The sequence below is a fragment of the Mustela nivalis genome (assembly GCF_964662115.1).
Source record: "Mustela nivalis genome assembly, chromosome: 17".
In the NCBI taxonomy this organism is placed as follows: domain Eukaryota; kingdom Metazoa; phylum Chordata; class Mammalia; order Carnivora; family Mustelidae; genus Mustela; species Mustela nivalis.
Window position 1 is genome coordinate 7,300,347 of NC_139036.1, and position 27,394 is coordinate 7,327,740.

The window sequence follows — 27,394 nt, forward strand, 5'->3', positions numbered from 1 at the left end:
TGGCTTTAAGAAGTTTATTTAAAACGAGGGACGCCTGAAGTTAGTTTTGTACCTCTATGACAACACACGGGAGCTCACTGGCCCTCTCCGCTGCCCCTTCTGGAACAGGAGACTTGCCCCACGACCCCCAACCCAAAGAGCCGGCCTGAGGTCCTTCCCATGAGCAGCAACTGTGGCTAATCCGGTTCGACTCTCCCCACACAGCACCTGTAAAACAGGATTTCCAAGGACTACTTTCTTCCCCAAGGGATCCAAAAAGAGATGAGCTGAAAGAGGAAGACTATTCTTCCTCCTGATGCAGAAGCAAGAAACTAAACCAACACAAAATCCAACCCAGGGGCGGCCATGTCCTCCCAGGCCGCAGCCGCGTTCAGGTAACTCTCCTCTCTCATCCCGGAAGAAAACAAAGAGAAAACAGGGCTGGTCTTTAAGAGCTGTAATTTCTCCAGGTGGAACGAAGTATTTTTAAACGGACCAGAGCCAGAACTGGGCTGAGAGCGCCTGGCTACTGAAAGGGCTTCTTTCCTAAATGGGACCTTTGATGTTTATCAAGGCTTGAGCTCCAGCTGAAACTCTTCCCGCAGCGGGAACACTTGTAAGGTTTCTCTCCTGTGTGAACTCTCTGATGTCGATTAAAGTTGGATCTCTGAATAAAACTTTTCTCACAGATGGGACATTTATAGGGTTTCTCTCCCGTGTGGATCTTCTCGTGGTGACGCAACCCCGAGAAGTCGCTAAAGCCTTTGCCACAGTAATCGCATTTACAAGGCTTCTCTCCCGTGTGGATCCTCTCATGCTTCACAAAGTCTGAACTCCGCAGAAAGGCTTTCTTGCAGGTGGGGCACTGAAAGTATGTCTCTCCGGTGTGAGTCCTTTGGTGAAAAACCAGCTGAGAATTCCTATAAAAGGTTTTCCCGCACTCCCTGCAGGTGGGGAGTTTCTGGGCCATGGGGGCTCTCGGCTGCCCTCTCGGGGAGGCCTCCCTCCTCTCCTCCAGCCACGGCAGGGACAGTTCTTCTGGATGGGGATTAGCCGGATGCGGTTTCCCAGAATTCCTTCCGTGGGGCGAGAGCTGGCCGGCTGGCCCCTCCCCCTGCAAGTGTTCCAGAGCCCCGGGGAGACTGTCCCCTTCTCCAAAGCATCTCGGTTCATCCTCACTGAAGAGGCCACCCAAGGAAGCCTGCGAAGGTGCCTCTCCTGACGCTTGACAGGAGACATCGGAGGCTTCCTGGCCTCGACAATTTTCCAAATTCACGTTCTCTTTGTCGTTCTCCTGCCTGTCTCCTGGAAGAAGAAAGAAGATCTGAAATCGTTCCATCAATGGGATGCCCTGTTTTCTAACCGGTATGTCAGGAAAAGGGTTGTCGTGAAACGCTAACGCTTCTTGTCAAGAGGGCATCAGGGAGTGAGGAAGGATGCTATCATCCAGCCCGAGTGCCTAGCACTCACTGCTGGGGGCCAGGCTAAGAGATCCGGCACTAGAGCCGAGGAGAATGTCTGACTGTGGAGGGGGCGCACAGGGGGCCCTGCCCCCGTAAATAAGCAGCATGCATTTCTTAAAATTTTCTTTTTAAGTCATCTCCACACCCAGCATGGGGCTCGAACCTACAACTCCGAGATCAAGAGTCGCAAGCTCCACGGACGGAGCCAGCCAGGCACCCAGAGCGGCCTGCATTTCTTAAGGCCCGGGGAAACCAAGTATTACAGCAGTGTGTTCTTCTGAAAAAGGATTCGTTTTTACCTGGTTCTACAGAAAACATGAGTCTGATCACTAATAAAAATTTGGAGAGAAAAACAGAAGAAAACCAGACTAACCTCAATCATACCACGCAAAGGGAACAATGGTGATTATACATTTCCTCCCTGTGTCTGTTTGATCCATGCATGTCTACAGTTTATATACATGGTTATGTATGTACGCATGTGCTATTTTTTCTTTTTTTACATAACTGACATCATATCATATACACCATTCCATACCTGGCTTTGTGGCACTTAGATTGTAAACAGCACTATTTACCAATTTCACATGGATTCTCCTATTCACAAGTCACCTAAAACTTCATGAAATGCATTAATGTGTCACCTTACTGTGTGGCTTTAATGCACAGTGAAGGTACAGCACAGACATGGGTCCCTCAGCCTGTGCCTCAATGCAGCACTCACCTGTGTTTCACTAACTCAGATTAAGTTAAAACATTGTGTTTCTCGGGGCACCTGGGTGGCTCAGTAGATTAAGTGTCTCAGGGTTTTGCATTCGAGCCCCACATGGGGCTCTGCGCTCAGCGGGGAGTCTGCTTCTCTCTTTCACTCTCCCTGCATGCACGCACTCTCTCTCCCTCAAATAAATAAAAAACTTTTAAAAAAATAGCCTGTTTTCCTCCTAAATTAAGTTTTTGGTTATTACCACTAAACGATACATAGCATAAAGGCCTTTATTTTGGTGGAAGAATTTGTTTCCAACTTTTGAAAAATTACTTTCCTCCTGCAGATCTAAGGAAGCTACGTACCTTTCCTTTCCTGTATTAGTGTCTTCAAATTATCTGCGAGAGACCCAGGAATCTGCCAACAACTTAGATCTGAGTTGCTAATTCCCAGAGTCTTAGAACACATTCCTCTCAAATGACAAAGGTACTTTTCCTCTTGTCTTTAAAGAAGTCTCTGTAAATACCACTTTAAAGCAGAACAACAGTCCATCGCGGAGTCGTCACCATAAACACCTAAGACAAAGCACAGGACTTCCTGAAGGAACCCTCCTACTGTGGAAATGGAGGCTGTCTGTTGGCGGTTTCTGCTGCAGTCTTTCTCCGTCCACACTTCTGACCACTTCCGGTTCCTTGAAGTCTAAGTACCATGTCTGCAGGCACGAACGCTCCTCCTGAGGTTCCTGACACTGACTGGCCACTCCATCTCCAGAAGGACTATGACCCCCTGCCAGGAGCAGCTGCGCTAAGTGAAGGAGAGCATTCAGTACTTAAATACTGACGATTTCTAAGATACTGGCCACTGAGAGCAGTCAAAAGAAATAAGGTTTTCGTTATAAATTTTAATTCCTTAGTTAATAAAGGATGAATTTTTTCATATTTGTGAGCTATTTTTCACAAGACTGCTGCCCATTTTTATTGAGAAAGTCATTTTTTTTTCTTATTAACCTGCATGAACTCTCTCTATATTAAGAAAAATAATCATTAATCCGTCATGTTAATGAACAATGTTTTGCACCAATTTAGTTACCTTAGTTTTCTTTGGGGTTATTTATGCATATGGATAAGTTGTGGCGTGGTTTTATTTTTCAATATACTCAACTCTTATCACTTTTCCTTAACTGTTTTCTTCCGTAGCTTTTATACTGATAAAATCTTCGCCGCTCCAGATGTGAGACAAACAGTCACCCATATCCTTCCTTACTATTATTTTCACATTTTATATCTTTTTCTTCAAATCTAAACCAATTGATGAAAAATCCCTGCCCCCATGAACCTGTGCTCCCTCTTCCTCCACCACACGCTAAATCCCCACACAGACCAGTGTCCCTTCCGAGGCTCCCTTTTCTGTTCCATCAGTCTGGGAGGCAATTTTTATATAACCCCTCATTTTAATGACTTCACCTTTCTAAAATGATGGATTCTTTCTTTTTCCTTTTTTTTTTTTTTTTTTTTTTTTTTTGGAAGTGGGTTCCACGCCCAATGTGGAGCTCAAACTCATGGCCCCGAGGTGGGGTCACAAGCTCCACCGCTGAGCCAGCCAGATGAAACTGACAGACTCTTAATATTTAGAGACCTAATGCTGATGCAACATTCTTCTTCCAAGACTCTTGCGTATTCTTGCAGCATTCTCCCAGATAACGACTGGAGATTCATTTTCCCAAGTAATTTTGTTTGGGAGAGGGGGGTAAATCCCTTGGGATTTTGACAGGAGGCGAGAACAGGGCTTCCTGAGGTTTACTCCCCTGCTGGCCTGCTTTAGGAGCTATTCCCCCATATGGTCAAATAAACAGCACACATGTTCTCTCCTGAGACTTCTGCCCCCTCGGTGTGAGTCCAGATCTGGTAGAATGGCTAACTGTTTTGTCTTTTAGACGGGGCAGCCCTCTCTGGTCCTGTCACTTGTTCCCACACTAATCCGGGACCCATCCCTGAACCCCTGCACCTCCGGCACCGACTTTCCACAGGGCTCCCCAAGCACTCCTTCCAGGCCAGCCTGCACGTGCCTACCTCCCTGGCCTCTCTTCCCACGTAGCCTCTCTTTCAGGAACTGACAATGGCATTTCTTTGCCCTTTTATGTAATGCAGGCTAGTTTTATAGATGCTCCGCAGTCTCTTTTAAGGTAAGATCTAATGGGACCATGTCAGCAGGTGGGTTGAAGGAGGAGGGGAAAAAAAAAGTGGAGAAATGTGAGCTATAAATCACAAATATATCATCATATACATGTATGTATCACAAATAAAATCCCCGTGCCAGGGAGCATTTGGGAGATCTCTGTCCCTTCCATTCAACTTTGCTGTGAATCTGAAATGCTCCGGAAAATAAAATCTATGAAAACAAAAATCCAGGGCACCTGGGTGGCTCAATCGGTTAAGCCTCTGCCTTTGGCTCAGGTCATGATCCAGGGTCCTAGATTCGAGCCCCGCACAGGGCTCCCTGCTCAGCAGGGGAGCCTGCTTTTCCCTCTGCCTCTGTCTCCCTGTCTCTCATGAATAAATTTTTTAAAATCTTTAAAAAGAAAAAATATGTCAAAAATCCTACTGCAACAACCTCTAAAGCAGTGTTTTCAAACTCTTCTTGTCTTCCAACCACAGTAAGAATTATGAGATAAGAGAAAAAAATAAGAAATACTGAGATACAAAACGCACACCCATATTTGGAACAAAAATTTCCTGAAATGCTACCTACCCTAACATTTGATATTTTCTGTCTGCATCCTGATATTTTCTACTCAGTCTTATCATTGCAATTTTTAAATGCTAGTTGCAACCTAGAAGATGATTTTATACTATGCTGATGGGTCCTTAAACGCAGTCTGAAAAATACTGCTCCAGAGGAATCCCTGTGAAATGGTCTTATGATAAATATATCAGAATTAAAATCGTATGTTTCATTTGATGCTTGCTGTCTCTGTAGTACATTAGCAAAGGAAAATAATTAATTCAATCCCACGGAGGAGAAAGAATGACTTGTCATATAATTGGCATCCCTCGTGCTTTTCTTCCTGCACAGTTCTGGGATCTCTCGTCTGTGGAGAAGGGTGTTGGTGGGGGTGCGTGGGTATGCATGACAGGTAGGTGTCAGCAACTGCACTGTTTGAAACAGACTGCGGCAAACAAAGGGTGATGGCTCCATTACAACAGAACAAGGTCGTGTATCTCTTCCTCTCTAGTCTTTTTTTTTTTCTTTTAATAAATCTTTTTTTATAAACTTTTTATAAATCTAGTCGATTTATAAAAAGTGCTTGTCGTTGCTGCTGTTTAGTGAAAGTTAGGTGCTTGGCGATTAGTTAAACATGCTTTTCTGTTCTATCTTAATTAGCATTCATTCTGCTAGAACCAGAAGAAAGAAAGAGAGAAGAAAAACAAAGGAGTCAGGAAGGGACTGCTCTTATGTCACCTTTTTGCAATGGGAATTCGACTCCTATCTGTATTGGTCTCCATCTGTCCTAATCTTATCCTCGGTGAGAAAGCAAGCTATCAAGGCACACAAGACGAAAGGCAGCAGGTCCACGTGTGGTCTCTGCTCCATGCTCACATATATACGCATCAACAGCCCCATACCAGAAACGAGGAGACCCAACCTCAGGACTCACACCGGGCTGACCGGATCACGGCTAGTTACAGACAAGCTCGTAGACATTCGGTCTTAGTACCTCCCCTACCACTTCCGATTTATTGACAGGTCAGAAATGAGAGATCACTTACCAGTGCAGGGGGTTCTTTGGATCTTCTCGCTGACATGGAGGTGCAGCCCTGCCAGCTCTTCCCCATACTCAGTTGAAATAGTCAGATCAGACTTGGAATTGGAAACGCCTGGCACACAGAGAGATAACAGGAAGCCTAGATGAAAGGGAAGAACTGAGGACCAAGCTGTGTCCTTCAAAGGTACAACCTGACCATGAAAGGGAAGCAACGAAGGATCTGGAAACCACTCAAAAAACTTGTGTCAAGGGGCGCCTGGGTGGCTCAGTTGGTTAAGCATCTACCTTTGGCTCAGATCATGGTCTCGGGGTCCATATCAGGCTCCCTGCTCAATGGGAAGTCTGCTTCTCCCCAGCCCCCTGCTCATGCTCTCTCTCCCTCTCCCCATCTCAAGTAAATAAATAAAATCTTTTAAAAAAAAAAAAAAAGGAAGAAAGAATATAAAGATCTTAGAAGGCTGTTGGGAGCTTCTAAGACACCAGTAACTCACAACATGACTGAGATATACGGTGAAGGTCACAAAAAAGAAGAGTGTGGACAGGTGACCAGCAGGCCTTCCACACCACCTGGCAGGTGCCAGGCTCGTGACTGGGCCCCGCCAATGGCTGGTGGGACAGTGCGGTGTAGGGGCACAGAGTGTGGACTGTCAGCCATGCTGAGTTCTGTCATAACTCAGCACTCGCAAGCTACGTTAACAGTGAGCATGTGGCTTGATCTGACACTCAGCCATGGTCATCTCAACATGGGGAGACCATCACCTATCTCATAGATTTCGGGAGTTACTATATGGAATGCAGCCGTGACAGTTCCGAGCAGACGGAATCCTTTCAGTACAAGGAAACTCTCACTAAACTTCTGTCTCCAGGGGCGCCTGGGTGGCTCAGCTGGTTAAGCAACTGCGTTTGGCTCCAGGTAATGATCCTGGTCAGTCCCGGGATCGAATCCCAAGTCGGGCTCTCTGCTCGGCAGAGAGTCTGCTTCTGTCTCTGACCGCTCACTCTCCTGTCATGCTCTCTCTCATTCTCTCTCTCTCAAATAAATAAATAAAATTAATTAAAAAAAAAAAGAGATGAAGTGCTATCTCCAGTTCCCAGATGTACCCCTCATGCCCTCCCCTCCCCAGGGAACGTGAAGTGAAGCAGTTGTCTCTAAGGAGACACGGGAAATGTCTCACGCCTCCTCCCATCAGACTAGCACATGCCCTCACCTCCGGACACCATCTTTCCATAGGTCTCCAGCATGAGATCCCAGTACTGCTCCTTCTGCGAGGAATCCAAGTGCCTCCACTGCTCCTAGAAAGCACACAATGCCGTGACTTCACTGCAGGTCTGTGAACCAGCCTTCCCCACCTCAAGGAAAACAGGACCGTGCCCTACCTAGCAGCCCATCCGAAGAGCTAAGGATGGCGGGAGGTGGCTCATTGAAGAGGCCAAGGGCAAAAAACCTACAGTCTCCGCGTCACTATTTCTTGCCCTGGTTAGAAAACAAGTTTTAAGGTTCTGGATTATTTTTTCCAGTTGCACATATTTAAGACTAAAGGGCATAGAGAGAAGGCACAGGCCTTTTCTACACTGTCCTTTAGTTTTTTCTTTTAACTCAGTGCTTATAGTAGAGGTCTTTGAATGGTAAGAACCTAAGAGTCCCAACATTTCATTAAAATCTGGACATTCAAGAGGGAAAAGAAATTAAAAGGGAACGTGTTGGAAATGCAAGAGCAAATCAGCAAAATGGTGGCAAAAGCCCATGAGGACGTCAACTGCGTTGTCTCCGGGACACAGATCAGTGGATTCCAGGCAGAGACAGACGCTGCCTCTGTGCACGCTTGGAAACCCCCCAACGGTTCTGAGTTTAAGGTCTAACATTAGATCAGTTTTCCTCCCACTTAGTGGAAAATCGATGGGTTCTCGATGAGAACAAGATGCGCCCCTATTATCCCCAAAGCATGTCCTTCTTTGCCTAGGAAACTGGAGAGCAGGGGCTCAAAACTGGGAACTCTGCCTAACTGGGGTCTCCTGTGAATTCAAATTCCAATCTTGCCCCCAAGGAGCTGACTGTTAGAGACTCGTTCTGTACAGAGGTGGGATTCATGAACAGCACAGCCCTTGGAGTCAGACACAGGGGCCTCCTGTGTGAGCCTAAGTCACATAACCTTTGCGTCTCCATCCTTACTTGATTAGAGCATGAAACACGAAAGCTAACAAGTAAGGCATCACTTGTTTTCACAGCATGTTGTAGTCTTCATTCACAGCATTCAGCTGTTTGTCGAATGCTTTGTGTGTGTACACACACACACACACGCACGCACAAGTCTCTAAGACCTGCCCCTCCTAGCGCATGAGCTACATGAGCTCCTGTGCTTTCTCCATCCCCACGACAATGCCCAGGGCAGAGAGGGCCCTCCATGTATGTTGTCTGGGAGAAACAAAGCCCTTGGCAAATAACTCCTCAGGAAGTGATACATTTATTACCGTTATTATCTTACACATGGTCTATGGGATACTTGGTCTCCCAGACTGTCCACCAAGGGTTTGAGAATTAAGGGGTCCTGTACGCTTTCAGGAACCTCAAAGCCGATAGCCATCCATTATTATCACAAACTGCTAGCTACGGGGGGCAAAAATGAGGAGGACGAATAAGAAAATGAGATCGTCCTACGAACAGGTATACTCAGGGAAGCCATTCTCAGTCTTAAATCAAGTCTTGCCCCACAGCACACAAAAGGGAAGCGAAGACCTGAAAAAGAACAAAGATACCAAAAGTCTGCAATGAGCAGATACTAAGCGAAAATTTTAAAAAGCAAAAGTTGGATTATTTTTTTTTCTTTTTATAAGATAAAAATGTGAAAAGTGGGGACTCCTGGGTGGCTCAGTTGGTTAAGTGTCCAACTCTTGATTTCAGCTCAGGTCACCATCTCGGGGTCTGAGATCGGGCCCATGTGGGGCTCTGCTAAGATTCTTTCCCCGTGTTCCTCCCCTTGCTCATACTCTAGCTTTCTCTAATATAAATAAAATCTTTTTTTTTTTAAGTGCAAAGTGACTAATTTATTTTGCCATATACTTAAGGACTAACTATAACCACATTTTTCTAAAGATTTTATTTATTTATTTTTCAGAGGAGAGAGAGAGCACAAGCAGGGAGTGCAGCAGGCAGAGGGAGAAGTAGGTTCCCTGCTGAGCAGAGAGCCCGATGCAGGACTCGATCCCAGGACTCCGAGATCATGACCTGAGCCAAAGGCAGCGGCTTAACAGACTGAGCCATCCAGGTGTCGCTATAACCACATTTTTAATTTGTATTTTAATAATAATAATATAAAGGAATTCATAGAGTTGTGAGCTTATTTTCTTGATCTGTGAGTGAAGCTACCTTAACAGCCTGCTGAAAAGAGCCAGCTTGAGCAAATAACCAGTTTGCTGAATATAGGACCCTTCGACCTTCCCTATCAGAAGACACTGACCCTTGCTCTGGTGGCCACAGAGAGAGTAACGGGGCCACCAAGCACGGGCGAGACTGCTCGGCTGCCCGGCCTGCTGGACACATGGCCGGTTCTATGGTCACCAAAATGGGAGCCCCCAAGGAGAGTACAAGTCCACAGAGAGTGCAGCCCCCAAAATCCCCAAGAGCCACAATCAGTTCATTCAAAATTCAGAAAAGAAGCTTCAGGAGGGCTCTAAACACCGTATCTCCACATGAAGCCACACACTCACTCAAGGAACTGCCAGGAAGCTGGGGGTGCATGAAGCAAGCCCTGACTCCAAAAGACAAGACACACCTGCACCCGTCTTACCTTCTTCCTCATTTTTATAAACAGAGAAAATACAAAATCTCAATTTCCACTCCAGAAGGACAGAACGGTGGACTCTGATAAAAAAGTAATCTTTCTGTGTGGAGACAGCACCACCTTGTGGGCCCAGGAGACCCTGCACAATGGACCAGCGCAGAGTTCCACACACAGGGATGCTGGAATTGGACAAGAGTGACTTTTGTTTGGGCTGAGTGGCTATCAGTTATCTGCAATGTAGGGAAATATACACACACACACACACACATACACACACAGTGTTGCTGAACATTTTTAGTCTTTTGATTTGAGCTATCCAAACCAAGTCATGGTGTTGTTACCTTATGTACCGTTAATGCTTAACTCTACGGGTTCAAGTATGTTAAGAAATTGTTACAGACCTTTCACACAGATACTCTGTACTTACTACAGAGGCAACAATAATCCTCCATGTCTCCTTGAAATGTCTCACAGAATACCCAAATCGTTGTCAATAGGAAACCTCCTGCCTAAAAATTTGCTTTCTAGGTCTCTGGAAAGTAGGAAGACAAGTATCCCTGAGTCACTAAAACGGTGTGAAGCAGATCTTCTGGTTTCTGTATCTCCAAGCCTGGGAAAGCTGAGGCTCACACCTGGCCTGAGCATCACACCAAGCTCCACCTACTGGCTTCCCTACCTTGACCTTCGCTCCAAGTACCCCAAAGGCAAATCCAAGAAGGGTTCCCCCATGGTCTGAAACAATGCTTTGATCAAGATGTACAGGTTCCAGAAAAACCTTATTTTTAATCAAACCAACTTTTCTGAGTTGTTAATTTAACTATGTGTTCAAAATAAACCTGTTCCCAAACGTGCTCACAGCCAAGATGGAGTAACAGAGGCCGGATTTACCTTCCCACGGCAACAACTGAAAAGAGGACACGGTGTGTGACACAATGGTTCACAGGCATCATATGCCAGGCAGAACAGAGAAGAGATCCCTGAAAGTGAGGAAACGAATGAGGGGAGGGAGCCCTGCATTGGCCAAACTTGCTGCCTGGAGAGAGCAGCCCAGGAAGCAGAGGTGGGGGGGGGGCCAGGTAGAGGCAGACAGCCTCCTCCACCTGGAGCTGGCAGAAGGAGCTCAGAATTTGGGGTGGTGAGGGCAGTTATAGTTACCAAGACAAAAGACCAGAGTGGGGAGCTGAAAAGAGAGAGAGCTCCAGAGATGCATACAGAGTTCCCCGTAAGTCTGAGAAAGATCCCCCGAAAGAAGCAGGGGAAACAGAGCTTGGATGGTGCTGGAAACAGTTATTTTCTACCAGCCAGAGTGGAAACCTTGTACATCAGGCAGCATCAGGAAGAATATATGAAAAGGTATTGCTGGTAGTGGGAAAAGTAGAAGCCCAGACTAAAGACTTCTCTGGTGCCGTAACACAAATTACGTCCAAGTAATTCAACCACATGCCAGAGCAAAATTCAACAACATTTAGAGGAATGTCAAAACACCCAGCACCCAGCAAGGTAAAATTCACAATGTCCGACATCCAGTCAAAGGTTGCTGGGCACACAAAGGAGCAGGAAAACACCTCAAAATGAGATCAATCGATCCATCAGAAGTGACTCAGAAATGACACAGATGATAGAGTAGTAGACAAGGACATTGACACAGATGGCAGAGCCACATCCTACATGTTCAGGGCAGTGTAGGAAAGACCCAGCATGTTAAGTACAGACATGAAAAATATAATGAAGCCCCAATTCAAACTTCTAGAGATGAAAACTACACGGGATGGAATTAACAGTGGATTAGACTTTGTGGAAGAGAGGATTGGTGAACCTGAAGACATATAAACAGAAACTATCCAAAATAATACAGTTTTTTTTTTGTTTTTTTTTTTTTTTTTACATGACAGACAGAGATCTCAAGTAGGCAGAGTGGCAAGCAGAGAAAGAGAGGAAAGCAGGCTCCCTCCTGAGCAGAGAGCCCGATGTGGGGCCCGATCCCAGCACCCCAGGATCATGACCTGAGCCAAAGGCAGAGGCTTAACCCACTGAGCCACCCTGGTGCCCCAAAACAGATTTTTTTTTTAAAGAGAGAAGATCATCAGTAAGCTCTGGGACAACTCAAGAGATCTAACATATGTCACATTGTCATTCTATACACCCCATAGGTGTTATTCTCAAAGTCTACAAAGAAGTGGAGAAGGAAGGGAGACACAAAACAGTTGAAGAAATACTGGCCAAAATTCTTCCAAACTTCTTGTAAACTGTAAGTCCACAGATCCAAGATTTCCAAAGAATCCCAACTATAAGAGACATGAAGAAAATGACTCTCAGGTCCATCATAGTCCAACTGTTAAAAACCACTGAGAAAATATTAAAAGAAGAAAACTTACACGCAAAACAACAAAGGGAAGAGTCCAGATGGCATGATTCCATTTTACATACAATTCTAGAAAATGCCAACCAATGTATGGTGACAGAAAGCAGCTCAGTGGTGGCCTCGGGATCTCAGGACTGGGGGAGTGTGTGGAACAGGAGGGACGGATCGCAAAAGGGCAAAAGGAAACCTTTGGGCATAACAAGTCTGTTTATCATCCTGACTATGGTCATGGTTTCACACATGTGTGTACATGTCAAAAACTTACCAAACTATACACTTGAAGTAAATGCAGTTTGCTGTTTGTCAATTACGCCTCCGTAAAGCTGGGGGAGGCCACCTGTCCCACATTAAACAGAAGCATTCAAAATCTCAGACTGACTCCTATGGGCAAGGCCTAGACCAGGATATGAAGCAGAGCCTTTTCTCAGCATAACCCAAGGAATAGGAAAAGGGAGAAACAAGAGGGCCACTTCTTCCAGGACCCAGATTCCATTATCAGGATAATTGCTAAACATTCTGCCTCGAGGGAAATGCTGAGACTTGGGTTTCATTCCATGGGTATCGTTCTTGTTGTCCTTTCCCCTCTGCTTCTGAGAACATGTCCCCTTTCCACCCTCCTGACTGCTGACACCCTCAAGCCCGGCTCTGGGGTGAGAGAGGCAGGGAAGCCAGCTCACCGGGGGTGCTGCTTGGAGAAAGGAGGCTCCGAAGTCCTGGTCTCTGACGAGCCTTTCCTCTGGTAGGGCGGGACATGGGGCAGCAGTCATCGCTGAAGGGAGGAACAGAAAGTTTGGAGATCAGAGGTCATTTCAATCTGCTCCCCGGAGGGCATGGATTAAAAACTGTCAAAAATGAGAACTAATGCATGTCCCACCATCCATGATGTCAAGATTCATGTTTACCTCCCTAAACACTCCAACCCCCCAACCTTGCAAGCAGCCTCACCTATATTTTCCCCTTCCTTCCTTCCCCTTTCCTCAGAACCAACATTCACATGGTCTGGCCCAGTCACAAAGGAGATTCACAGACTGAATCTCCAAATCAGAGTGATTCAGTGGATCCACCCTGTTCCAAACTTTCCAGAGATACCCTCATCTGAGCAGCCTCTCATTTTCAACTCACTCTGAGGCCCACTAACCACCACAATCCCCAAAACTCCCCAAGAAAGCATCACACACCACCACGAGTAACTGAACTGCTTCTCACCTAATTCTTGTTCCATGTCAGACTCCTCTTTCACAGTCTGGCTTGGAGGCTCCAGAGGCCTGCAGGGTGAGTCCTGAAGCCCCAGCTCCTGAGGCCCCATTTCAAGATGGCGCTCCACTTCCCCCACCTGGCAGCTTGCAGATTCCATCTTCTCTGACAAGATTTCCTGTCCTAGAACCTGGATGCTGATCTAGAGACCACATATTACTAATTACCAAAAGATCTAGACTGAGGGGTTCTCAGAAAGAAACAAAGAAACTCTAGAAACATAGAAACAAAGCTAAAGCTCTATAACAGATAATACGGCAGTCATTTGGGACATGGAGTAGGGGAAGAGAAAACCAACTTCTCTGTCTAGACCAGTAGGAACCTGTGAGGAAAACATCCTGAGAGGGACCAAGAGCTGAGGCCTGAATTGGGCCTGGGAGACCCTGAACGTGCTAGTAGTGATGTGTTTCTACTGGATAGTCTCCACCAATTAAAACTCAGGTATCCTTTGAACAACTTCTCAAACACTTTTGTATAAAGATGGAATGGGTCAAGAGACTTTATCTTCTATTTTTAAGGATGAGAAAGTGTTCATTCAGAGTCTTGGAATTAGGGGAGCTATGGGGATATACTGATGTGGTATAGTAAGAAATATGTATTTCGTCTTTGTCCCAGGTTCCTGGCAGAGTTCCTAAAACTCTTGGAACTGCCGAAACAACAGGAGTGATAGGAGCAACCTTTTTATTCATCATGAGCCCCTTTCAACCATTCCTGAGTTTATGCTAAGAAGGTGACACTCAGTGGGCCCCCAGACAGCCTCGGGATGGAGGCTGGTCACCATAGGAACCAACCAGGTGACCAGAGGACTGAACCCACAGCCCCAACCCTCTGCCCCTGAGAAAGAGAGACAGGCTGGAGATGTTCAATCAACAACGGCTAATGATTATCATGCCTAAGTAATGAAAGCTCCCCCAAATCCCCTGAACGATGGGTTCAGGGAGCTCCTAAGCTGGCCACACAGAAGGGCTGGGAGGATGGCCCAGAGACGCCAGGGAAACCTCCTCCTCAGAGACATGCTGGGGAATTAACAAACCCGAGGAGGGGGCGGTGGGAACCTCCACACCTACAGGCCATCAGTCTCAATACAGCTGGCCTGGCTGACTCGAGCTTGGTGTCTGAAGTGGGAGCAGGCTGGTGAGACCAACCCTTATCCCACTGGGTCTGCCCACCCGCGAGTATCAGTGTCAGATCTAACTGAACCATAAGACACCTCGCTGGCATCGGCGAACTGGAGAACTGGAGAACTGGTGCAGAAAACCACCCCCACGGCTGAGGGTCAGAAACAGGACAACACACCCGGTAGGGGTCCCAGAGAAGCCCCGTGCGTCCCTGGCAGCTCCCACCCTCTGCTTACCCACTGCCACAGTCTCTGCGGGTCTCCCTTCAAGCTCTCCACAAGGGTCACCGCCTCCTCCCCGCTGCCGGGGCGCTGTTTCCGCACCCACATCTGGATCTCCCCAGGCAGGATGGTCAGGAACTGCTCCAACATGAGGATCTCTAGGATCTGCTCCTTCGTGTGAACCTCTGGCCGGAGCCACTGGAAACAGAGCTTCCGCAGCTGTCTCAGTGTCTCGTGGGGCCCAGACATCACCTGGTAACGGAACTGCCTGAAGAGCTGGCGAGCGGTCTCGGGGTTAGAGAGCTCCCCTCGAGGGCCAGCAGCTGGTCCAGAGAACGGGGCATCCTCGGCCTTCGCCAGGGGTGGCGGCGGGACCAGGGCCTGCCCCAGCTCCACGGGCATCCTCTGGCTTGGCAAGACCTCTGAGATGAAGTGTCTTCCGGGTGGAGCTGTCGCTGGGACGACAGGGTCTTCACTGAGGCTCTCAAAGGGTCACTAGAGAGGGAGTGAGAGCCAGGGCTGGGCAGAGGAGAGGGATATATGATCGGTGAGAAAGAAGGCACATGCCCCACCAAGCAAATATTAATACTCTCTAACCTGGCATCACCAGCCTGAGCATTTGACAACATTCCCTCCCAGTCTTCAAACGTGCAAACCAGGCAAAAAAACGAAATGCACCATGTGAACCATTTTCACTAGAGGTTTCCAAGCCAACGACTCTTCTGCACCCTTCCTTATCTGCATAGGTACGTCTGCAGACTACAAAGTAAAGCTAAACGAAGACATCTAAGCCCTAGAAATAAAGGCTAATGTTGAAATAATCTGATGCTTCTGTAATAAATAGGAAGATGAAGAAAACAAAGTGATTTTTCCCCCAAAAGATGCAATGAAATTTCTAGGTGATCTCTTTTGAGTGCCACATGGAAAACCAGACTATTTGGGAATTTAGGAAAACCTGTCAGAGCTGAAATTTTCAAACCTGGGCTTAAAGGAGACATAGAACAAACAATGACTGCCTCAAAAACATTCCTTTGGCCTTGAACTAAGTGAGCACTCCTTTATGGCGACTGGTATAAAAATGTAGAAGACAGTAACTAAGACAGGGAAGAGAGAAATATTAAATGACACAGTTAGTATTCAGAAATGTTTAAAGAATCACGTACTATTTCGAGTTAACTTTCTTGCATAAGATCCTAATGTTGGCTCATTGGGTCAGTCCTGGAATGTTATTAAAGAGCTACAGGTCATCATTTCTCCATAACACTAACCACAACAATAAAAACAAAATGAACACGCAAACACACCCAATCACTTCATCTGTCTGGCCTAATCAGAGATCAGCATAACACTCCAGCTTTTTAAAAGTTGCTTTCTGGGGCCTGGGGGGATGGGGTAACTGGGTGACGTGATGTAAGGAGCACTGGGTGTTACATACAACTGAGGAATCACTAAACTCTACCTCTGAATCTAATAATACACTAGATGTTCATTAACTGAAATTAAATTTTAAAAAATAATAAAAAGAAAAAATAAAAACTGCTTTTTCCGGGGCACCTGGGTGGCTCTCTGGTTAAGCATCTGACTCCTGGTTTCAGCTCAAGTCATGATCTCAGGGTCACAAGATCGAGCCCAGCGTCAGGCTCTATGCTCAGCATGGAATCTACTTGGGATTCTCTCTCCTTCTCCCTCTGTTCTCCATCCCTGACTCGCTCCCACACACTCTCTCTAAAATAAATAAATACATGGTAAATAAATAAATAAAGTTGCTGTTCCCTCTCTATGCGAGGTTTATCAGAGAGCTGTTGCTACAGGGTTAGGACCAAAAGAAATTCAAAATGCCAGGCAGTGATGAGAGGTATCAGTTTTGACCACTGAGAATGGACAGACCTCACTAATACCCAAAGCATCTTGAGATTCCAGAAAGGTGGCATGTTAGGAGTACATACCATATCCTAGAATAAGACCTACTCTAAACCTGCCCTAGTAGAGCCTAAAGCCAAGCCTCAAAATAGACCCGCAGTGGAAACCCAGTCTTAAGCAACCATCAACTAAACAGAGGCTGCAGGCCTCAGGATCCACTGTGGGCTTTCCAGAGATCTGTCCTAACAAGATATGAAACCAAGCTAATTCGGAGCACGTGGGTGGCTCAGTCAGTTGGGTGTCTGCCTTCAATTCAGGTCATGACCCTGGGGTCCTGGGATTGGGTCCCACATCCGGCTCCCTGCTCAGTGGAAAGCCTGCTTCTCCCTCTCCCTCTGCTGCTCCCCCTGCTTATACGCTCTTCCTCTCTCTGTGTCAAATAAATAAATAAAATCTTAAAAAAAAAAAAAAAAAAAACAAGCTAATTCGAGTCATAGGTGATCAGTGAGTAGCTCAACTGCCTGCTAGAACAAAACTCAATACTCAATACTCCTCAAAGGAAGGTCACAGAACCCTTAGCATCTACAATGTGCCACCCACAATATCAAGATGTAACCCAAAATTATAGGACATTTAAAAACATGAAAAGAGCACCTGGGTGACTCAGTTCGTTAAGCAACTGCCTTCAGTTCAGGTCCTGATCCCAGGGTTCTGGAATCAAGACCCACATCGGGCTCTCCCTGCTCTACGGGGAGCCAGCTTCTCCCTCTCCCTCTGCCTGCCACTCCCCCTACTCATGCGCATGCTCCCTCTCTGTCAAATAAATAAAATTTTTTTAAGAAAAGGGAAAATATGAAAGAGAAGCCAACCCAAAGATGGTCCAAGGACTACAAGAAAAATGTAGTCATAATGAGAGAAGAGATAGGGACTTTGTACAGAGAAATAGAAATTACAAAAAGAACCAAATGCAAATTCTAGAAAAAGAACCATCAACCTGGATTTCCAGACAGAGTAAAAACATCTTTCAAAAATCAGAATTAAAATAAAGACATCCGCTTTCAGAATGTGTTCAAAATTGGGGCATCTGGGTGGCTCAGTTAAGCATCAGACTCTTGATCTCAGGTCAAGGACTTGAGTTCCAGCCCTGTGCTGGACCGCATGCTGGGTGTGGAGTCTACTCTTAAAAAAAAAAGTGTTCAGGGGCACCTGGGTGGCTCAATGGGCTAAGCTTCTGCCTTTGGCTCAGGCCATGATCTTGGGGTCCTGGGATCGAGCCCCGCATCGGGCTCTCTGCTCAGCGGGGACCCTGCTTCCCCCTCTCTCTCTGCCCGCCTCTCTGCCTACTTATGATCTTCAAACTTAAGCAACCATCAACTAAACAGAGACTGCTATACACAGTACATATAAAACCAGTAGTTACCACAAATCAAAAACCTGTAATAGATACACAAAAGATAAAGAGTCAGGAATCCAAGCAAACACTAAAGAAAGCTATCAAACCAAAAGGGAAGAGAGCAAGAGAACTACAAAATAAGAAAATAACAAAAGAGCAACAAATATATAACTATCAACTATGCCTTCAAATGGTGTAAATGTTCCAATCAAAAGACATAAAGAGGGGCACCTGGGTGGCTCAGTGGGTTAAGCCTCTGCCTTCGGCTCAGGTCATGATCTCAGAGTCCTGGGATCGAGCCCCACATGGGGCTCTCTGCTCAGCAGGGAGCCTGCTTCCCCCTCTGTCTCTGCCTGCCTCTCTGCCTACTAGTGATCTCTCTCTCTGTCAAATAAATAAATAAAATCTTAAAAAAAAAAAAAAAGAAAAAAAAAGACATAAAGAAACTGAATGAAGAAAAATTTAATGGGGCACCTGGGTGGCTCAGTGGTTAAGTGTCTGCCTTCGGCTCCGGTCATGATCCCAGAGTCCTGGGATCCTTGCTCTATGGGAGGCCTGCTTCTCCCACTCCCACTCCCCCTGTTTGTGTTCCCTCCCTTGCTGTCTCTCTCTGTGTCAAATAAATAAATAAAATCTTAAAAAAAAAACAAAAAAACTTACCAATATGCTGCCTCTAAGAGGTCACTTCAGACCTAAAGACACAGACTGAAAGTGAAAGGATGAAAAAACATACACCATGCAAACAGAGTGAAGAGGGAAAAAAAAAAAAAAAAAAGGCAGGGTAGGGCACCTGGGTGTCTCAGTAAGCTAAGTATCTGCCTTCAGTTCGGGTTACAATCCCAGGGTCCTGGGATCGAATTCTGCTTCCGGCTCCCTGCCCAGCAGAGACTCTGTTTCTCCCTATTCCTCTGCCCCTTCCCGCTGATCGTGCTTGCACGTGCACGTGTGTGCTCTCTCTAATAAATAAAATCTTAAAGAAAAAAAAAAAGCCAGGGTAGCAATAATTATATAAGATAAAATAGACTTTAAAACAAAGACTATAACAAAAAGAGAAGGAAATTATATAATGATAAAGGGATCAATACAAGAAGAGGACGTAACAACTGTAAATATTCATATGCCCAACACAGGAGATAAATACATAAAGCAAATATTAACAGATATAAAGGAAGAAACTGACAATCATGCCACAATAATAAGGGACTTTAACACCCTATTTACATCAATGGAGACATCATCCAGAAAATCAACAAAGAAACTGGCTTTGAACAACATACTAGACCAGACAGAACTAAGAGATTAATATACAGAACATTCCAGAATATTCCATTCAGAAACAGCAGGATACATTCTTTTCAAGAGTACTTGGAACATTCTCCAGGGCATATCACATGTTAGGCCACAAAACAAGTCTCAATAAATTTAAAAAACTGTTATCATATCCTGCATCTTCTCCAACCACAACAGTATTAAACTAGAAATCAATTACAAGAAAAAAATCCAGAGTTGCCTGGGTGGCTCAGTCATTAAGCATCTGCCTTCACTCAGTAGGGAGTTTATTGGAGATTATCTCCCTCTGTCCCTCCTCCCACTAGCACTTGTAAAATAAATAAATATTTTTTAAAAATTGATAAACCTCTAGTCAGATGCATAAACAAGAAGGGGGAGGCTCAAATAGGTAAAATTAGAAATGAAAGGAAAAAAGTAACAACTGAATTCACAGAAACACAAAAGATTACTGAAGAATATTATGAAACAGTATATACCAACAAACTGGACAACGCAGAAATAAAATGGATAAATTCTACAAACATACAACCTTCCAAAACTAATTCAGAACTAGAAAATTTGAATGAAACAGTTATTAGTAATGAAAATGAATTAGTAATCAAAACACTCCCAACAAACAAAAGTCCACGACAAAATGGCTTCACAGGCAAATTCTAGCAAACATTAAAGTAGAGTTGAGGGGCGCCTGGGTGGCTCAGTGGGTTAAGCCGCTGCCTTCCGCTCAGGTCATGATCTCAGGGTCCTGGGATCAAGTCCCGCATTGGGCTCTCTGCTCAGCAGGGAGCCTGCTTCCTCCTCTCTCTCTCTCTGCCTGCCTCTATGCCTACTTGTGATCTCTCTCTGTCAAGTAGATAAAAAAAAAAAAAAAAAAAAACACTCCCAACAAACAAAAGTCCACAACAAAATGGCTTCACAGGCAAATTCTAGCAAACATTAAAGTAGAGTTGAGGGGCACCTGGGTGGCTCAGTGGGTTAAAGCCTCTGCCTTCGGCTCAAGTCATGATCCCAGGGTCCTGGTATAGAGCCCCACATCTGGCTCTCTGCTCTGCAGGGAGCCTGCTTCCTCCTCTCTCTCTGCCTTGCCTCTCTGCCTACTTGTCATCTCTGTCAAATAAATAAATAAATAAATAAAATCTTTTTTTTTTTTTTTTTTTAAAGTAGAGTTGATAACTATTCTTCTCAAACTATTCCAAGGGTCCTGGGATGGAGTCCCACATTGGGCTCTCTGCTCAGCAGGGAGCCTGCTTCCTTCCAGACCACCCCCACCTTGTGATCTCTGTCAAATAAATAAATAAAATCTTAAAAAAAAAAAAAAAGCATTCAAACTGGTAAAGAAGAAGTAAAACTGTCACTACCTGCAGATGACATGATGATATACATAAAAAGCCCTAAAGTCTCCATCAAAAAACTATCAGAACTGAAAAACGAATTCAGTAAAGTTGCAGGCTACAAAATTAACATACAAAAAAACGCTGTGTTTTCATACACTAATAAAGAAATAGCAAAAAGAGAAATTAAGAAAACAATCCCATTTACAACTGCACGTTAAAAACAAAAAAAATAGCTAGGAATAACTTTAACCAAGGAGGTGAAAGACTTACACTCTGGAAACTATAAAAGACAGGGGTGCCTGGGTGGCTCAGCGGGTTAAGCCTCTGCCTTCAGCTCAGGTCGTGATCTCAGGGTCCTGGGACCGAGCCCCGCATCAGGCTCTCTGCTCAGCAAGCAGCCTGCCTCCCCGCCCCCCTGCCTGCCTCTCCCTAGTTGTGATCTATGTCTGTCAAATAAATAAATAAAATCTTAAAAAAAAAAAAAAAACACTGTAAGACATTATTGAAAGAAACTGAAGACAACACAAGAAATGGAAAGATAAAGCACACTCATGAACTGAAAGAATTAGTATGTTTAAGAAGCCCAGACTACACAAAGCAACCTACAGATTCAATGCAATCCCTATCAATATACCAATAGTATTTTCCACAGAACTAAAATAATCCTAGGGGCGCCTGGATGGCTCAGTGGGTAAAGCCACTGCCTTCGGCTAGGTCATGATCTCAGGGTCCTGGGATCAAGTCCCGCATCGGGCTCTCTGCTCAGTGGGGAGCCTGCTTCCTCCCCTCTCTCTCTGCCTGCCTCTCTGCCTACTTGTGATCTCTCTCTGTCAAATAAATAAATAAAATCTTTTTTAAAAAAATAGATAAATAAAAAATAAAATAATCCTAAAATTTGTATGGAACCACAAAAGACAATAGCCAAAGCAGTCTTGAGAAAGAGCAAAGCTAGAGGTATCTCTGCTCCAGGATTTCAAGATAAACTACAAAGCTATGGCAATTAAGATAGTACCGTATTGGCATAAAAACAGACACATGTATCAACAGAACAGGATAGAGAGCCTAGAAATAAACCCACACCCATATGGTCAATTAATCTACAACAAAAGAGGTAAGAATATACAATGGGGAAAAGCGTCTTTTCAATATATGGTGCTGAGAAAACTGGACAGTTACATACAAAAGAAGGAAACTGGACCACATTTTTTTTATGATCTTATTTATCTGACAGAGAGAGCATGAGCAGGGGAGAGGGGCAGAGAGGGAGAGAGAGAGAAACAGACTCCCTGCTTATGCAGGGCTCCATTCCAGGACCCTGGGATCACGACCAGAGCCAAAGGCAGACACTTAACTGACTGAGCCACCCAGGCACCCAAAACTGGACCACTTTCTTAGAATATACACAGAATTTAACTGAAAATAGATTAAAGACCTAAAAGTGAGACCCGAAACCATAAGACTCCTAAATGAAAACACAGGCAGTAAAATCTTGGGGCACTGCCTTAGCAACGTATTTATAGGTATGTCTTCTCAGGCAAGGGAAACAAAACCAAACATAAGCCACTGGGACTATCCCAAAAGAAAAAGCTTTTGCACAGCAAAGGAAACCACCCACAAAACAAAAAGGCAACTTAGTGAATGGAAAAAGAAATGCATAAGTGATATAACCAATAAGGGATTACTATCCAAATATACAAAGAATTTCTACAACTCAACACCAAAAAAACAAACAATTCAATTAAAAAATGGTCAGAAAACCTGAAGAGAAAATTTTCCAAAGACCTACAGATGGCCAAGAGATACAGAAGAAATGCTCAACATTATTAATCACCAGGAAAACGCAAATCAAAACCACAATGATACCTCACAATGGTTAATATAAAAAAACACAAGAAATAACAAGTGTTGGCAAGGATGTAGAGAGAAGGGCACCCTTGTGCACTGTTGGGGGAATGTAAAATGGCGCAACCATTGTGGAAAACAGAAAAAATTAAGAAGTAGAAATACTGGGCACCTTAGTCAGTTAAGTCGGCGTTCGGCTCAGGTCACAATTCCAGGGTCCTGGGATGAAGCCCTGTGTCAGGCTCCCTGCCCAGCAAGGAGTCTGCTTCTCCCTCTACTCCTTCCCCTGGCTTGTAATCTCTTGTGCGTGCTCTCTCTCTCTCTTGCTTGCTCTCTCTCAAATCAATAAATAAAATTTTTTTAAAATTAAAATTTAAAATTTAAAAAAAATTTTTTTAAAGTAGTAGAAATACCATATGAGCCAGTAACTTCACTACTGGTATTTATACAAAGAAAACAAAAACACTAATTCGAAAAGATAAATGCACCCCTATGTTTACTGCAGCATTTACAACAGCCAAGATATGGAAGCAAACCAAGTGTCCATTGATAGATGAATGGATAAAGATACTGTGTACATATACGATGAAATATTACTCGGGCATAGAAAAGAATGAAATATTAACCTTTTCTGACAACATGGATGGGCCCAGAGGACACTGGGATAAGTGAAGTAAGTCTGACAGAAAAAGAAAAATACCTTATGATTTCACTTACTTGTAGAATATTAAAATAAAATAAAATAAAATAAAATAAACAACAAAAGCCAGACTCTTAAATATAAATGTTTGCCAAAGGGGAGGGGGGGTGAGGGTTATGAGCAAAATAAATAAAGGGGATTAAGAGATACAAACTTTCAGTTATAACAACTTATACAGTATATACAATCAAATCACAGAGGAAAAACACACCACAGAGAATATAAATAATGTTATAACAATGTATGGTGAAGACAGTTATTGTAGTGAACATGGAGTAATGTACAGAATTGTCCAATCCACCTGGAACTAATAGAACTTTGTATGTTAACTCCATTTTAATTTTTAAAAAATACTTTTTCAGAAAAATAAGCTAGGAGAATTTTTCAGCAGTGATTTTTTTATAAAGATTTTATTTATTCATTTGAAAAAGAGCGAGCATGAGGGTAGGGGGTGCATATGGGGAGAAGGAGAAGTAGGCCCCCCACTGAGCAGGGAGCCCAACTTGGGGCTCGATCCCAGTACCCCAAGATCATGACCTGAGCTGAAGGCCGGCGCTTCACTGAGTGAGCCACTCAGGCACCCCTCAACAGTGATTTGTACTATAAGAAATGTTAAAGGACACCTTTCCAGTTGAAGGGAAACACAGATCTACAGAAAGATATGAAGATCTCCAAAAACGGTAAATATATAAATTTATATATATATATTTATATATATGGTGTATAAATATAAAAATACTATGCTTTCACTTCTAACTTCCTTAAAAGGCAACTCACTATTAAAATCAAAAATAACAACAGCATGTACAAAGAACATAAGTAGAAGTAAAAGATATGAAAACAGCACAAAGGAGTGAGTAAATGGTAACAATCAGGTAATTACACTTATGAGTTGTTAAATGAGGAAGGAATAGGAAGTGGGAAGTGATACCTAAATGTCAGGTGACAAACTGGACGTGTAAAGGTGTTAAATAAGAGGCAGGAATGAGAAATGTAAATTGTTTAGGATAAAGTGGTATAAATATTAAACTCTAATATGTTAATCTCTGATAAAGATACATACTGGTAGCTGTAAAAATATTATACGAAGTGCAGCTTAAAAAACCAATAAAGGAATCCTTAAAAAAACTATCTCGGAATACAGTAAGATCAAGAGAATAAAACCCAAAAAGATCAACAGGAAAAAAAGAGAGTATGGTCCACTAACACACAACCGTTATCGGTAATCACATTAAATGTAAATGGACTAAACATCTGAATTATAAGATTACCAGATTTAGAAAAGTAAGACCTAACCAGAGTGCCTACAATAGAGATATTTAATACATAAAGACACAAAAGTTTGGAAATAAAACAATGGGGGAAAAGACATCCCATGCAAACAGCAAGCATACAAAAGCTGGTATGGTTATATTACTATCTGACCAAGAGACTTCAAGAAATAAAGAAAAAGAAGAACATATCATTATGATGAGTCCAATCATTTAGAACCCAAAACCCAATATGTATATGCACCTAATATCAAGTCTAAAGGGACAAATCCTCATAGCTGATAGAAAGCAAAGACCAAAAACAAAAACAAAAACAAAACAAAACAAACAAAAAACAAAACAGTAAGGCTACAGAAAATCTGAGCATTATAAACCAACGCAATCTAATGGCCAGACTTGACAACTGCAGAACACACATTCATTTCGAGTTCAAGTTCATATGAAACATTCACCACATGCATAAAGAAGAAAAGACTGGGGCGCCCTTCGGTAGCTCAGTTGGTAGAGCGGAGGACTGTAGAAGAAGAAAAGACTGGAATCTCAATTGCACCCCAGTGCAATGAAATTAGAAACCAGTAACAAAGATACTTAGAAAATGCCAACATACAGAAATTATTAACTAATATAACCTATGGCCAAAGGAAAAAATCACAACGGACATTAAAATGTTTTCTTTTCTTTTTTAAAGATTTTTATTTATTTATTTGACACAGCGGAAGAGAGAGAAGGCACACAAACAAGGAGAGCAATAGGGGGATATGAAAAGGGAGGGGCTGCCCATCCCCTGCCCACCCTACCTACCACCAGCAAGAAGCCAGACTTGGAGCTCCAACCCCCGATCCCAGGATCCTGACCTGAGCAGATGGCAGACACTTAACTGACTGAACCACCCAGGCACCCTGAAAATTAAAATGTTTTCATATTGAATGATAGTGAAAACAGTATCAAAATGTATAGGTAACCGCTAAAGCTCTAGAGAAAAAAATGTAGTTTTGAATATGTTAAAATACTAAATAAGGGGCACGTGGGTGGTTCAGTCAGTCAAGTGTCCCACTCTTGATCTCAGGTTTGTGAATTCAGGCCCCGCATCCCTGGGCACGGGGTCTACTTAAAATAAATAAATAAATAAATGGGGTGCCTGGGTGGCAAACTTGATTGGGCAGCCTACTCTTGGTTTCCGCTCAGGTCAAGATCTTGGGGTCCTGGGATCAAGCCCTGCTTCTGGCTCCAACCACTCAGTGTGGGGTCTTCTTGGGCTTTCTTTCCCTTCCTTTCCCTCCCACTCATGCTCTAAGATAAATAAATAAAAATCTAACAAATAAACACATAAAAATTAAATAAATACTGGATAAATATACAAGCATCCTTCATTACCTAAAGCTATTTGGCTCCCGAGTTTCAAATAACAAGTAGAAAGATTTCAGATGACAAGAGACTGATGGGTGGACTCATTCAAATTTATTTGCTTCCTGAATGAAGATAGCAGTACAGGTAACATTTAGGGGAAATTATAAATCTTATAAAATATTTAAATCTGATTTTAGCAATTATATCCTAAAAAAATGCTAAGAAAAAATGCCTCAATTATTCTAGATTAAATTATAGAGGGTAGTTTCTATTCCAATGACTTCATGAGTATCTGCTCCTGTTACAAAAAATGTTTCAAGCAATCCCACATGTATAGTTGTTATTCAACCTGTAACAAATCAGCGTGAATTTAAAATGTACCCTTAGGTAAGTATGCTTACCATACCTATGCATACAAGTAGCCCTTTGCTGTGTACCCCATACTGACAAACACTCGTTCCTGAAGCAAACTTCAGTCAAGTCAAGGGAGTCCTCTTTTTGACAAGGCCTGGCCTTTCAGGTCTGTCCTGGACCCTTTTAGTCCAGTTTTAGCAAGAACCTCGCTGAGTCCTGTGTAGAGGGAAAGTCCCTCATCTCCGATAGCTGGTCAAATTCTCCATCAACCATGGTGTCTGATCGGCCCCCACACCTGAACAAATTCCCTATCACCAGCCCTGACTTCTGCAAAACTCCAGGCAAGTCGATGTCAGCCAGAGTTCCCTTTGCCCCGGATGCTTCCTCTTAGTCATTTTCCATCCGCGGACCCCTCCCTCCCGCCCCCGCACCGGGGCTCCTTGGCTGTTTAATTCTCCATTCCTCCTTGCTGCACGGTGCAGCCCGGTAGCTCTCTGTCCTGCAAAACCGCATTGCAGCAGCCCGCCTGAACAAACGCTGCCTCGCCGTCTTTAACGAGCATACGAGTAATTTTCCCCCCAACACTATGTATCAGCTCCTTATCCGGCCCTGTTCCTGCCATTTCTAATCCTCGCAAACCCCCTGCAAGGCAAGTATCAGAGTTGACTGATTAGGAACCTCGGGAGGCTCACAAGGGGCGGCCGACTTGGAACCCACGAAGCTCCAGGCAAGGCCTGTCTTTTGGGGAGGAGAGCGGCCAACGCTGGGGGACTTGGGGCTGGGGGGCGGGTTTGGGGGCTTTCACAAACGCCCTGAGGCTGGAGGGCTACTGGAATGTGGCATCCCGGAGGCCGAGGCAGCGCTCCCCACCCAGGTATCCTCCACTCTCGCTGCGCAGCGCCCAAAGCAACCCAGAGAGAGAGGCTCCGGGCATCAGCCCACGCGGGACCCCTCTCTTCCAGCCTCCGGGGAAGGCAGAGGAAACGGCCCGGTTTCGGTGCGGGTCCAGGGGCGCGGCCGAGGAGTCCGGCGCTTACAGCCCGCTCGCGGCAGCGGAGTCTCCACTACCCCACAGCCCCTCGGCCCCGCCACCCCTGCCCCGCACCCGCCGCGTCCCTGAGCCCTCCGAGACCACCAGGCGCGCGTCCGCCGGCGCAGCCGCCGCTCCCGGAGGCCCCACCGAGCCCGGCGCCGAGATAGGAGGCGCCAGGCCCGAACCCGGGTGGCCGCAGCCAGGCCCGCCCAGCCCGCGCGCGCTCACCTCGGCCCGCGACGCCGACTCCAGGCGCACTTCCGGGAGGCGGGCGACTGCGCGCGCCGCCGGCGCCGGCGCTGACGCGAAGGGGCGTGGCCTATGCTGGGGC

General features: G+C 44.7%; 1 protein-coding gene across 2 annotated transcripts; it reads right to left on the reverse strand.

Moving 5' to 3' along the window:
• ZNF18 (zinc finger protein 18) lies at positions 1 to 27,394 on the reverse strand. Of its 2 annotated transcripts, none has more exons than XM_082708425.1 (7): positions 27,292 to 27,394; positions 14,658 to 15,161; positions 13,256 to 13,445; positions 12,727 to 12,818; positions 7,117 to 7,201; positions 5,913 to 6,020; positions 1 to 1,284 (listed from the first exon to the last, which is right to left on the reverse strand). In XM_082708425.1, the coding sequence occupies exons 2-7, from the start codon at positions 15,042 to 15,044 to the stop codon at positions 506 to 508; spliced, it is 1,641 nt and encodes a 546-aa protein (XP_082564551.1). In that variant the 5' UTR covers positions 15,045 to 15,161; positions 27,292 to 27,394; the 3' UTR covers positions 1 to 505. The 2 variants fall into 2 exon arrangements, with proteins under 2 accessions (XP_082564551.1, XP_082564552.1); XM_082708426.1 differs by lacking the exon at positions 27,292 to 27,394 and adding an exon at positions 27,163 to 27,273.